The 13,682-nt window shown below is 33.8% G+C and overlaps 1 protein-coding gene across 1 annotated transcript in view; it reads left to right on the top strand.

Annotated features, from left to right (window-relative positions):
• The window catches only part of C5H4orf33 (chromosome 5 C4orf33 homolog), a 219,044-nt gene that overhangs the window by 23,666 nt on the left and 181,696 nt on the right, over window positions 1-13,682 (top strand). Inside the window, exon 6 of the mRNA XM_045552284.1 lies at window positions 9,170-9,218. Within this exon, the coding sequence (XP_045408240.1) occupies window positions 9,170-9,176 (7 nt within the window). The 3' untranslated portion in view covers window positions 9,177-9,218. The remainder of the gene's footprint in view (window positions 1-9,169; window positions 9,219-13,682) is intronic.

The raw sequence follows: 13,682 nt of genomic DNA, 5'->3' as shown, positions 1-13,682 counted from the left end.
AATTGAGTTGTGTTTATATATATATATATATTCTGAATACAAATTCATGTGTTGCGAATATGTTCTCCCAGTTTATGACATGGCTTGCCTTCTCATTTTTTTAAATGTGTCTTTCAAAGAATAGACATTTGTGCAGACAAATGTACTGCAAAATTCTTGGTATACATTATGTACCCTGTAAATAATGATATTTCATATCTGTTGAGCACTTACTATTGCGAAGTACTTTATATTTATTTTCCCACTTAATTCTTCATAACAACCTTACAAAGTGGTTATTGTCATTACCTCTATTCTATAGATGATTAAACCAACGCTCAAAGACTTGACTAAGCTCACAGAGCTAATAAATGACAGCTGAGACTTTAGCCCAGGAAGCCATACTACAGCATTCTTCCTCGATTGACCAAAAACACAATGAATATTAGTGCCAGTGATGATGTATATAGTTTTCCTGAAATTTACTTCTCAGGAAATGAACTTGTTCATTTTAAAAGAAAATTTTAAATACCAAGGTGTCTAGTTTTAGTAAAACCATATTATAACACATAAGAAGGACCCACATATTTCAATTGCCTATAATGTGGGGACATATGATTGTGAAGTAGATGAAATGGCCAGTACCAGGCTAGGTTCCACCACAGGTGCCAGCAGTCCTACTGGGACACCAGATTCATCTCCATCCTGGCTCTTGCTGGCACCCTATGGTAACAGTTTTTTGTGTGAATTTAATTATTGGCATGAGGCTTCTGGGTCTTCTGCCTGCTGGGATATCTGAGCAGTGGCAATGGCTCCAACAATCTCCCTATTAGTTGGCCCCCTTTCCTTGGCCTGACACAGGGAGACTGGCCACAAGAATCCTGGAGACATGAGAACTATGTGTCCTGCCTATCAGTTTTTCTAGATGGACTTGCCCCATCATCCCATCTTCTTTGCTTCACCCTCTCCTCTATAACATTGTGCTCCCCTCTTCCACAGCAGGAGATAAAACACTTTAGTCTGCTCCCATTTGAAAGGAAAGGTGACTAGGGAGAGGAGACAAACCAATAGACCAATACTATAGTCAACATTGCTTTGGGGACTGAGGGTGTTAAGGCAGGGTTTTTCTCTTCTTGAAAATCAGGACCCAAACAAAAATTTATCTTCTTTAAAAAAAATTGAGTTTGAAATAATTATGATACTCATGAATACTTATATTTCCCCTTGTAGTCTTAACCTACTTAAAAACTGACAAATTTTTATTTATGTCACCATTACACATGGTTAACTGTTTCACTTGAATAGGAGAAGGGAAAAACTTTGCTATCTTGGGGAACATTTTTCCACTTCTGCATAACCCACATTTAACTTCTAAAACATTAATTACATTTGCAGTGAGGCAAACAGAAAGTGTAAGAAGGGCAGTTAAACCTCATGTATTAGGGATAAGCTGGTGGCCTTTGAGAGTGCAGAGAATGCACAATTACGCTGAGGATTGCATGTTATTTTTCACTAATGTCTTTGAAGCAGCTCTAACAATGTAGAGCAGCTGATTCTATCTCCTTTAAACTTTGCCTCTCTCCCCTCTCCAACTGACCCTGTGCCTCAGGTCATAAAATATTTCACTGCCTATTATTAAAATAGTATTTTAACTGGCAATTCCAATGGTATAGTTCAATTTCAGTGGTTCTCAATTGTACCTCTTAAACCTTAAAACAGCACAGTAGCCATGTGCCTATTCTTGAGGAAATAATGGAATTCTAAATAGTTATACAAAAATTTGTTCCAGATACATAATTTATATATACCAAAACAAATCCATCCCAATTTAATTTCGGGTGATACATAGCTTTACATATGTAGCTGAAGTCTTTGTGAAAGCATGCAAATTGACATATGAATTAAAGTAACTTTAAGGGTTATCCCACCTGAGCACTGCCAATGTACTAAAAAATTTTTTTAGTTAATATTATATACTCATAATTCAAACCTTGGCTGTTGGACTCTTACCATCAGTATTTCCTGAAATGGCATTTAGAACCATTTGATCATAGTGTTTTTCTAGGACATTGTTTCTTACTGCTTTTTGCCACTAGATGGAAGAATCAGGTTAACAAAATGATATTTTTGGTGCTTCATTCAACTCTAGCCAGAAACACCACAACACTATGTTTAAAATAATGATAGTCTCAGCATTCTTTTATCTATCTATTTTTACTGTGGTATTTCTTTTTGTATAAATACTGGATCTAAGAACTGTATTTTTTGTAGAGATTAATTTTATTATTTGCAAGTACAGGAAATTTCAAAAGTAACCAAGACAGAAAACAATTGCTAGCTGAAAGAGGAGAGGTAAGAATTAGATATTGGTAACAGGTATACCACAAAGTAATTCTTAGCATGTATTATTGTCCAAGGAAGCACACACCCATGTTGAAGAGACTAGACTAGGTGCTGTGAAACACAGGATGGATGACTTGAGTACTGCTCCTGTCTATAAGATTTTTACATTCTAAAAGAGAGCTAACCAAAAGGGAAGCCAAATGAATTCATACATACTTTCAGATTAAGGCAGAAGTGGATAAATACCAGAAATACAGATGTATTTAGATGTACATTATGGGTGTGTTGGGGGGTGGTTTGGAACATCACTTTTATTTGAGAACATCAGGGACCACTTCATGAAGAAACTGGAATTAAAATGAATCTTTGAAGTGGGAGGGGCAGAGAATAGCATTCCAGTGATAGAGGCAGAATGAACAAAGGCATACAGGCAGGAAATAGCTATTTAAAAAAAATGTTTAAAGATGAAAGGACAGTATATTTTAAAAAGTAATTTAAAGTTTGCACAGAGAGGACATTGCAATTTGTATTTTTAAAGCAGATGGTAGATATAGGAAGTATCCTCACAAACTAAAGCACCATGTAGTGAACTACCACATGGAAAAGTGAAGCTTCAGCTTGGAAATGGAACATCACTCAAGTTGAAATTACGTGGGAATCGGAATTCTAGCGTCCCTTTGATGCCAGTGTTTTATCAGATGTGGGCTTACTGTGCATGTGGGTCTATAAATTGATGGGACGACTCCATAAGAGAATTATAAACTCTGACTTACAAAGGCAGTTTCCTGCAGCTTCTAGTCTCCTTCACTAATCTTAAGCATGTTAGAAAGGAGAAGAAGGCGGTAAACATTGTCATTTGACTCCAAGAAAGCAATTTTTAACCTTTAAGGCAACACATCATACCACCTACCTTTTTACCTAGTAGTCTATTCATATAAATGATCAAAGAATTCTATCCCAGCCACTGAAGGCAATGAGCTTGAACCCTGATATTATGAGTGCCTATAAAATTATCCAGCTTTTAAATCCAACCACAGAATTTGATTTTATGACCTCCTGTGGAACTGTAGCTACAGGTTAACTAAAGATTATGAAGTAATATTTCCTTTTTATAGTTCCAAATTCACTGCCTTGTAATTTTAGAGATCACCTTGTATAATGGGACAAGCTTTACAGTATTATAATTTTGTATTATCCAATGAGGATCTTATAGCTTTTTCCCCCAAAACTTATGTTTTATATTATCCCTACAATATTGTTTATCATCATTTTAATTGCTGAAAATATATGTAGGAGACTTTATATAATTTTTAATTAAGAATTTTTGAAAGACTTTATATAATTTTAAGCCTCATTTTCACACTTTTTTTTATAACTTGCTTACAAGTAAGGTGTAGTTAAAACTTAAATATTACTTTATAGTATATCTTAATGGGTAAAAATGCTGTGAATTAAATCCTATTTAAATTTAATGAATATGTAATACTACATAAGATCATTTGATTACCAAAAAATATATATATATAATTTCAAATTAATAAATTCAGATTATAAAAAAACCTCACCTTTTCATTGTACAAAGAAACTTTGTATCAACAGCTATATATATATGCCTGTTTTTCTAAATTCAAAATAAAAATCCTATGGATTTTAATATACCTATATTGGCCATGTTTAGATCTCATTAGGTAAAGTTAATAATTTTATTTTGCTGACCCTTCATATACTTTATAAAACATAAGCTGATTCTCCTACAAGGAGAATGACAGCAGTTTGATTTTATGATATTTTCTGCCCATCTTCAATTAAAATCTTTCAAAAAATCATAACTCAGTAATAATATTAGATATGAAAAAATATAACTTCAAATGCATTTATCAGAAGGATAAAAAATGGCTATAGAAGCCTATGTGAATTATTGGCTTTCTTTTGGGACTGTGTATACATTGGCAAGGTAGAGAATAGAAGCAGTTATTTGGAAAAAGCTGGGAAAAATGTAAAACTCTATAGTTGAAGCAATGATACAGCAAGGAGTTTTTAGTTATCCAAACTGTGTATTTACATTGATTCTATTGACTCAATATAATTGCACAACTCTTTGTAACTCTTTGCCTTTATGGAGGCAAGTGGAAAATCTAGAAACAAAATTCTCTAATTCTGATACAACTCAGCCTTAACTTTAATGCAGCTTGGTTTCAATTATGACGATTTGAAAATCATTGGTGATTTTCCTACAGAGAGTTTTTAAAAAGAAATCTGTCCAAAGAAGGTTATACAGTTAAACAAAACATGTCCATTAAAAGAGTATTTTTTGCTCTTTCATTGACTTTTAGAAGTTAATTTTTTTCACTTTAGAGAAATTGAATTTTGGCTTTCAGAAATCATAGCATTTTTGGCCAAATAACACCTCTGTGTTACTATGGGTGGTATAATGTTCCTCCATGGAAACCTGGTTTTAAGAAACAAAAACAAAAATCCACTTAATCTGGCAAAATTCTGTTCTATGTAGTGTTGGCATCAAATGGAAATTTCACAAATTTAATACAAAACAGACTTTAAGCAGTTGAAGATGGTAAACATCAACCTATTTTAGAATACATCATCAGTTGAGCATTAGGGTGCCTAAAATTTTGTAGATAGTATTTTTGTTTTGTTTTGTTTTTGTTTTGGCATCTGAGCTTTACTTTATGTATAAAGTGGGTTTTATAAAATAGGAATCTTGTTTAAGAAGTTTCAAATGAGAGAAAATTTAAATACTAGAATTAAAAAATGTGTTATTTGTCCACATGTACTCATTTTATTACATTCCATAAATTTTCTTTGCATTTGATATTTCTAAACTATATAACAAAACAACTGAAATTTCATATTAAAATTAAAATTATTTTGAGATTTTCAAGTTTTACTAATGGTGACAGTTTTACTGAAATTTGCAAGTTTCCAGAGGAATGCCTTTGACTATGTGGAGAAGTTAGGAAGAATATATTTACAAAGAAAGGAAAAAAAAATTCAATATAATACATTTTAAAAATTATTCCAACTCTTTTTTCCAAGTAAAAGTAGCTCAGAGCTAGATACAATTTGAGAATGTTTAGGAGCAAAAGAATAATCATACCACTGAATATAAGGAGTTTTAAACTTTTGTGCAAGTAAATTTCTTTTGCTTTTATGATGGAATAGTTTTCTAAATGGCTGTTTAAACCTATAGCATTCAGTGCTTACAGTAATTTATTCTTAGCTGTAGATTCTGCTTTCTTTCCTTCAGTTAGAATCACTTTGGTTAAGTTTCTTTACATAATGAGAAATAAATAATTAAGAAATCATGAGTGTATCTGCACTAGGAGATTCAAGTATTATGTGGTAGAGAGGGAATAAAGGGTTCCATTGAATTGAATTCAGTTCTGTTCTTTAATATCCTATTCTCTTACAGTCACTGCATAAGAACCATTTGAAATAAAGACTGTAAATTTGAAAATAAAAGTGTACCAGTGTAGTTAGGGAAAATTGAGATAGAAAAATAAATTTTGAATACAACTTTCCATATAGCTTCTAATTCTTGGAATAAAATTCTGTCATAAAAAATCATTTTATATAAAAATATGTATTTTTTACAGATTCATTCATTTTTTGAGTGCCTACTATGGATACTCAAAAAAAGGAACTATTTTAGGCCAAAAAAAAAATTGACAAAAAGTCCTTTCCTCATGGAACTTTTATTCAATGAATTTATAATGCATAAATTATAATGTGAGTGGTCATTTTATTAACATAATCTTATAGATACTATGTGATTGACTTATAGATAACATTTATTGAGGACTTACTATATGCTAGAGTATGTTAAGCATCTTACACATATTATCATATTCAATCTTTACCTGGGAAGAAAGTATTATTATTTTGTCCATTTTATAGGTGAGGAAACTGAGGTATAAGAAACTGAGGTATACTAAATGGTAGAACAGGGATTCAAAGAGTTTTTTTTTCATTTGAAATCCTACACACTGAACCACAACACTGTGTTGCTTCTAGTGCCCAGAGCATTCACAGGTACAGAGTAGAGGCTCAATAAATGATTGTTTAATAAAAATATTTTTGGGCCCCACTTATAACAATGGCATTGTGTTAGGCACTATAGATAGTGCAAAGATAAGTGCAGCATAGTCTTTTACTTTATTTGCTCTAATTAAACTTATTAATAAACTAGAAGGAGCCATTAGCTAAGATGCTTGTAAAGTGACAGAATCTAGGGCAGACATAAATACAAGTATGGCAAAAGTCAACAGACAGCATGTTATAAATTAGGATAGTAAATTGCTCCAGGATTGTAACACAAATCAATCAAGGAGTCTAAAACTGCTACTATAGATGATGAATGAAAGGGATTTACAGTTCCAATTAAATTAATCTCAAAGCCATGAGACATAATTTTACTTCTATACCCTGAATCTAGAGCCTGCCCTCTAGAGTCTCAAATGTATTTTGTTTGAATAATGTGGTTATTTTTGTTTTTTAAAAAAGGATAGTGACATATGAAACTTAGTATTGTATAACAATTATAATTAAAGCAATTTTTTCCTAATCACTAAGACTTATTTCCTAGTGGTCTATTTCTTGGTTATAAGTTACTGAGTTATAAAAGTTGTCTGGTCTTCACTTCTTCTTCTTACCTTATTCTCTCCTGTCCTTTAGTCCTGCCTCCCATTTTCTCTCCCTTCTCTCAACTTTCCTTTTCTTCCCTGGCTTAGAATTGTAAAATATTAGGGCTGGAAGAGACTTTATTCCAAACGTTTATTCAGTTTAGAAATCTCTCCTTCCATGTCATTGGTGGAGCACATTATTTAGCCTTTGTTTGAAAAGAAAATCTAATGTTGGAAGTACATTGGCTAAAGAATGCCATTGTTAGAAAGTAGTTTCCTATATGTAATTGAAATTTTCTCTCATATACTTACTAGATATTATTCCTAGTTTTGTCTTTTAGATTAACAAAACAAGTTTTATTTCTCATCATTGTGATAAATTTGACCAAAACCTAATCACAGGGCCACATCTAGCTGCAAGGGAGGAAGGGATATATCTATCACCTCTAGCCAGGCAGTCACGGGCTAGTTAAACCCAGTGTGTCTATAATTGAAAGGTAGCAGGAGAGAATATTAATGGATACTGATGAACAGTCAGCAGGAATGCTACATGTAGAAAACAAGAAAGCAAATGAAGCATGAACATCATATTCTGTGTTCTTTAATGTGATACTCAGTTAGGTGTGGCCAGAGAAGGAGACACAGGAGAGGCTCAGAAAAACAAAGATTTTTAATGCACATGCTCCCCACCTTATGATGGGGCTATGTCCTAACAAAACCATCTTTAATTGAAAATATCGTTAAGTTGAAAATGCTCTTTCAACTTATGATGTTTTCAATTACCTTGAGTTTATCCAGATGTAACCCCATCGTGAATCAAGGAGCTACTGGATGCAAATTGCTTAACCACCATTGTAAAGTTGAAAAATTGAAAGTTGAACCATCGTAAATTGGGTACTGGCTGTACTCACAGGTCCTAGAAACAGGAGGCACAGCATGCCATGCAGAGCCATATTGAACGGCACCAGCTTTAATCAGAAGGCAACAGGGGCAGGAGCCAGGGGAGCACCTAGGCCATGACCTTTACTGGTGTTTCCGCAGGAAAAGACAGGGTAGGGTAAACAGGTTAGGATTGGCTAGTTTGAATAATTTTGGCAGGCTCTAAACTGTAGTGGTAATCCCTAGTTGCCTGGTACCTGGCCCTGGGATATTTAAGACAGAGAAATATTGCTTCCAGGGGTGTGTGGATGGAACAGAGAGGGTATGACTCTGAATTGATTAGTTTGCATATCAAAGACCTGGTCCCAGCTGAGCCCTCTGCTGTCTTTAAGAACTGGCTGGTCCCTGGAAGGGCAGTCTCTCCCAGCCAGAAAGGGTTAAGATGTCAAAACATCATAATATATAGAAAATAAAAAATTTAAACCATACACATCACTGCAAGAAATAAAAACTTTTAGGTCAAATAGTGCTAAATTGAGTGTCCTTATTTTTTGTCCATTATTATAAATGATAAAGGATAGAATTTAAAGAAAAAAGGATTAAAATTCTGCAATTTAATTTGTTTATGCTAGCAACCTTGAACACTGCTAATTTAATGTTAATTTTTAACTTTAAAAACATTACTATTGGGATCTTAATTCAGAGGGACACTTCTAAGATGTTCATTCTTTAACTTTTTTGATGAGGCTGTCTAGTTTTGGGCAAGTATACACTTAATGCAGACTTTGGTTGAATTGCGCACATCTCTTGTGTGAAAGGCAGTAAATTGATTGTGGGATTAGGTAGATGCTGGTACATTGCCATCTCTGACAATTTGTGAGTGCAATATGTTAGCATAGTATGTACAGTGTGTTGAATATTATTAACATGAATCCAAACATCTGGTCCTGAAATTGATGTTCTTTTATCTGATAATTAACTTTACCTGTTAATAAAAGAGCTGAAAATTTAGATGAAATTTAGATTTATGGACAATGTTTAGCACACTTTTAATCATAGGTTTTTAAAAAATGGATAAATGTACATAATCTACACAAATAAGGGCAAACTTCTTTCTTCACAGTTTATAAATGCACAGGCTCTGTGCCCCACCATCCCTGGTTCTCAGCTTCAGTCAGTTAGGTAGCCTGCTGTTTCCCAAGAATAAGCTCCTGCAAAATCATGAATAAAATTGGATTAAAAATCAAAATTGGATGAATTTTAATTTGAAAATACCTGAACTATTGGCCTAACTTCACCTCTATCATGTTTCTTTTTTGTTTGGTTAGGCACTGACAGCACCAAGCCCTACTGCTCTGCAACATTGAAGCATTTGCAGTGAGTAATACAAATCTTCACTCAGTTGATTTAATCATTATTTACAATGACTATATTTTGAAAAGCATGTTTCAATGTTTTGGAAATTTTGAATACTTATATGCTTGATTTTTAACCTTAACTTTCTTCTCCAAAGTTATGGAAAAAGGAAGCAAAATAAGAGAGCTCAAGGACTTGAGATGGTTGTATGCGTGAGGATGATTTTTTTTTTTTTAAATGAATCTCTGGTTTGGATGGCCTATGGGTGGATGCTTAATAAGATTTATTGCTTTACATGTGCTGTTGCATACTGGGTTTAATAATGAAAACAGCTCTTCTGGGAATAGAGTTTCTGCCCAGCTCCCTAAAAAGAATAGCAGAAAACAGTGTGTCCTTGGTTGGAAAAATCTTATATAAACTGAGGACACTTTCAACAATGCAGAAGCATAAATTTAAAAAGAAAAAGTGAAATATTTCAAAACAACTGAAAAGTACAGCAAATAATGACACCTACCTCCAAGATTTAACATTCACCACCTAGCCTTGACTGATATTAAAAAATAAATCATTATAAACACACCCAAAGTCCACCTCTTAATTTTTTTCTCTTCCTTCCCTTCTTTACCTCTTCCCTTTTCCAATTTTTTCCACTTGCATTATTCTAAAGTTGGTCTGTATTATTTCCATAGTATTTTCATGCTTTTTAATATATGTATCCATAAAAGACTGTTACATTTTGTATCTTTTGAAAACACATGAAATGATATTAACTATATTCTTGTTAATTAATTGAAAAAAGCCATTAACTAAGATGTTTTTGTAAATGACAGAATCTAAGGCATATATATTTATACATATAGATTAGATATATAGATATACAGATTATATAAATATATTATAGTATATATAAGTGTGGCAAAAGTCAAATATTTTGCAAAGCCCTATATTTTGCAATGGTTCACTTATCTTAATAGCTGTATTTTATTTAAATACGTAGAATTCATATGTTCCTCAACTAGTGGACAATCAGGTTATTTCCATAGTTTTTAAAAGAAATTTTGTTTTTAAAAATCATTTTAAAAATGCACACCTTTTGAAAAATCAACTGCCAGGCTTGTGAGTAAATGTAGCACTCCTTGGCCCAGTCATTCCTCACCTACTCTTGTTCCCACAGGCAATTGCCCTCAAGAGTTTTAGCTGTGTTTTCTGGTATTTACTTTCTTATTTCTGAATAATTTACACATACTGGCCTTCCCTAATTTATCAAATGAAAGTCCTGTCTATTAATTTCCTCTTATGGTGGTTGAGGATTTAGCTCTCTTTTTCATCACCTTCCCTTTCTACCCCATCCTTTCAGAAGGCTTACATCACAAATTTTGGTTAAATTATCAGTGTTCATGCCAAGACTCTGTAAATATTGTTCACTACAGAGACAAGTAGTATACTCAATAACATTTTCTTTAGCACACAGTTTTTTCCTACAGGTTATATTTGCCTTATTTTTTTATTTGTCTAGTTTTCTATTTGCCTATGATTTTTTTCCGCAGATGTTCCCACGGATCTGTCATAAACATATTAGTAATTTTCACAAATGCATAAACCTAGTTTTTTCCTCAGGTCTCTTAATCCTCTTGCTCCCTTTGGATTGGTCACTGGCCACCTTGACTCCTGCTGCACGTGGTCACTCAGGAGCTTCTCTTTAGCACTTACTGGGTTGGATCCCCTGTTTCTTGGGTAGTTCTCTTTCATCGTTTACTCCCATGCTTTTCTGAAGTACATCATCCAGAAGCTTCTTAGGAAAGGGTTGTGGGTTGTCCAAGTTTTGACTATTCTATGTCTGAAAATGTCAACTAAAGTAGATGGTAATCTTTCTTCAGAATTTCAAGATCAGTGTGCCATAGTCTTCAGTTTCTGTTATTATTGATGAGACATTCAATTCTCTTTAATTCTTTTTTTTTTTTAATGTGGCCCTTTGTTTTTTCTGTCTGAAAGCTTTTATAATCTTTTCTTTATCCCTGGTATACTTGAATTTTAGATATTTTAAACTGCTGTGGATCTCTTTTCATTCATAATAGTGGGTACTCCCTGAGCCCTTTAGTGTGGAGACTTGTGTCCTTTAATTAAGGGAAGTTTTTCTTCGTTTATTTCTTTATTCACTTGCTCCTTTCTATTTTATTTTAGAACTCCCCCCCCCCCAGGGCTGGAGTCTCACCCTTGTCACCTAGGCTTGGAGTGAAAGCACCAGTGGCATGATCATAGCTCACTGCAACCTTGAACTTCTGGGTTCAAGCGATCCTCCCATCTCAGCATCCCAAGTAACTGGGAGTACAGGGGCACACCATTATGCCTGGCTAATTTTTCTATTTCTTGTAGAGAGAGGATCTTGCTATGTTGCCCAGGCTGGTCTCTAACTCCTGGTCTCAAGCAGTCCTCCCACCTCAGTCTCCCAAAGTGCTGGGATTACAGGCATGAGCCACCACACCCACTTGTTTAGAACTCTTTAATGGTCAGATGTTGGACTATGTGGATTGAGTCTCTCTCTCTCTCTCTCTGTTTTTAATTTATCCCCTTATTTTCCATCTCTTTGTAACTTTATATAAATTTCTATGAGGTTTTCTTGACTTTATTCTCCAAATTTGTATGTTTAAGTTTTTGTTTTGGTAATAAAACATTTAATTTCGAAGAGCTATTATCTATCCCATGAATATGTACTTTTGAAACAATAAGATCTAGCAATTTTTTCATGTGTTCAGCACCTCTTCTCATCTTTCAGAAGATATGAGAACTATTAATAAATTTTAAGTTTTCCTCTACTATTAATACTTCTATTGCTCCATTTTCTGTCGGTTCTGTTGCTATGTCTACTCTTGTTCCTGCCATTTATGTTAGAGATTTTCTTCAACTAGTTGATGATTCTTCCTCTATTTTGATATTAGAAACTCTGAGTACATAATTTTCTTTTTAATTGGGAGACCCTTAGTAGTCATTTGCTATAAGTGTTTTCTCTGGGGGTGTTCTAGTTTTTTCTTAGAAGAATCCCTCAGCCTACTCTCTGGGTGGATTCCCTTCAGGACAATGAGTAGGACAGCAAAGGAGGCTGGAAATCTTATCATTTAGTGTGCAGACTTATTCAATTTACCATATTTCATCTACTTTTTTTTTTTTTTTAACCTCCAACACCCTCCCTGCGTAGTGTCACTAAATCAAGGGCCCTTCTAGTTTAATTCTCTAAAGAACAAATCTCTGCTCTCTTGCTTGGGGAGTAGGTACTTCTGGCAGCTTGGGTCACAGAGGAGATCTGCGGGCATAGCCACTATTTCTTTCAATTAAGCTCCTGGCTTCAGCCCTGAGCTTTACTCATGTCTTTTCAAAGCATCTATATTGTCTTCCCAAGGCCTGAGCCTTTCAGAAGCTCTGCAGGGCAAATAAACTTGCTTTTTACTGTTCTTTCACTTTACATGCACTTAAAGTTCAAGATTTCAGTTGTTCTAGGTCAATAAATTACCTCTTCTTCATTTAGCTTCTACCTTTTGAAAATTCATTGATATCTTTCTTCTGACAAGTTTTCCCTTGTTTCAAAACTGAGATGAATAAAATACTGTGAATACAATATTTGGACCATGTGTTTATAATTGCAGTTTTACGAAAAGGAAGAAGTATTTATGTAAATTTTTACTGAATTAATATCCAGTAAAATTAAAAGGCAAAAGCTTTTTAGTTGGGGAAGTCACTAAGCACAATGACTTTAAGGGCTCAGGCTCTTGGATCAACTGAGCTCCGGTAAGAACTGAATGACAGGTAATTAGAAATGTGAAGTATCTAGTGAGCACTTGTATAGGGTCCTGTTTTCAATTAAAATAAGATTCACATTGTTTTGACTTCAGATGTAGAAGTGGCAGAGATGAAATTTTGAATTCTTATGAAGGCAGAGAAGTCACTGCCAACTCCCTGCTCCTTCCAGTAAAGAGATAAACGTCGGAGCCCCCAGAGTTGCTCTTGTGAAAATCAAGATGGTTAGGCCTGTGACTCCCTCTATTTTTCTCTCAGTCCTCTGTAAGTACTCAGGAAAAGTACCACAAAAACATTATAAACATCTTTGTCAGTATATGAAAATTTATGTTAAAAGGAAATACCTTCAAAAACATCTATAGTTTATGACATTATTAACTGCTCATAATCAACTACTATATGCTTATTATTGAAAAAATTTGGTTTGTTTTTGTAAGGTTGCCCTTGAGGTAAATTGGTTTTCATAGTTAAATGATGAGGTTAGTGTTTTTGTGGTTCTTTTTAATTATTAATAAAAGAAGACACAATTGAATGATATACCTCTTTTTTGGAATAGAAGTATGTGTGACTTACGCTTTCTGTTATAGTCTCTTTGAGGATTTCTCAAAGATTGTGTGCTAATAAGGTCAAGATTAGAGGTTTGAGCCATCTGCTGGCCACTGTGTGTTTTATGACTATAGATTACAACTTTAACTT

Source organism: Lemur catta, chromosome 5 (genome assembly GCF_020740605.2).
Source record: "Lemur catta isolate mLemCat1 chromosome 5, mLemCat1.pri, whole genome shotgun sequence".
In the NCBI taxonomy this organism is placed as follows: Eukaryota; Metazoa; Chordata; class Mammalia; order Primates; family Lemuridae; genus Lemur; species Lemur catta.
Note: the sequence above shows the minus strand (reverse complement) of the source record. Positions and strands in the feature narration are given on the sequence as shown.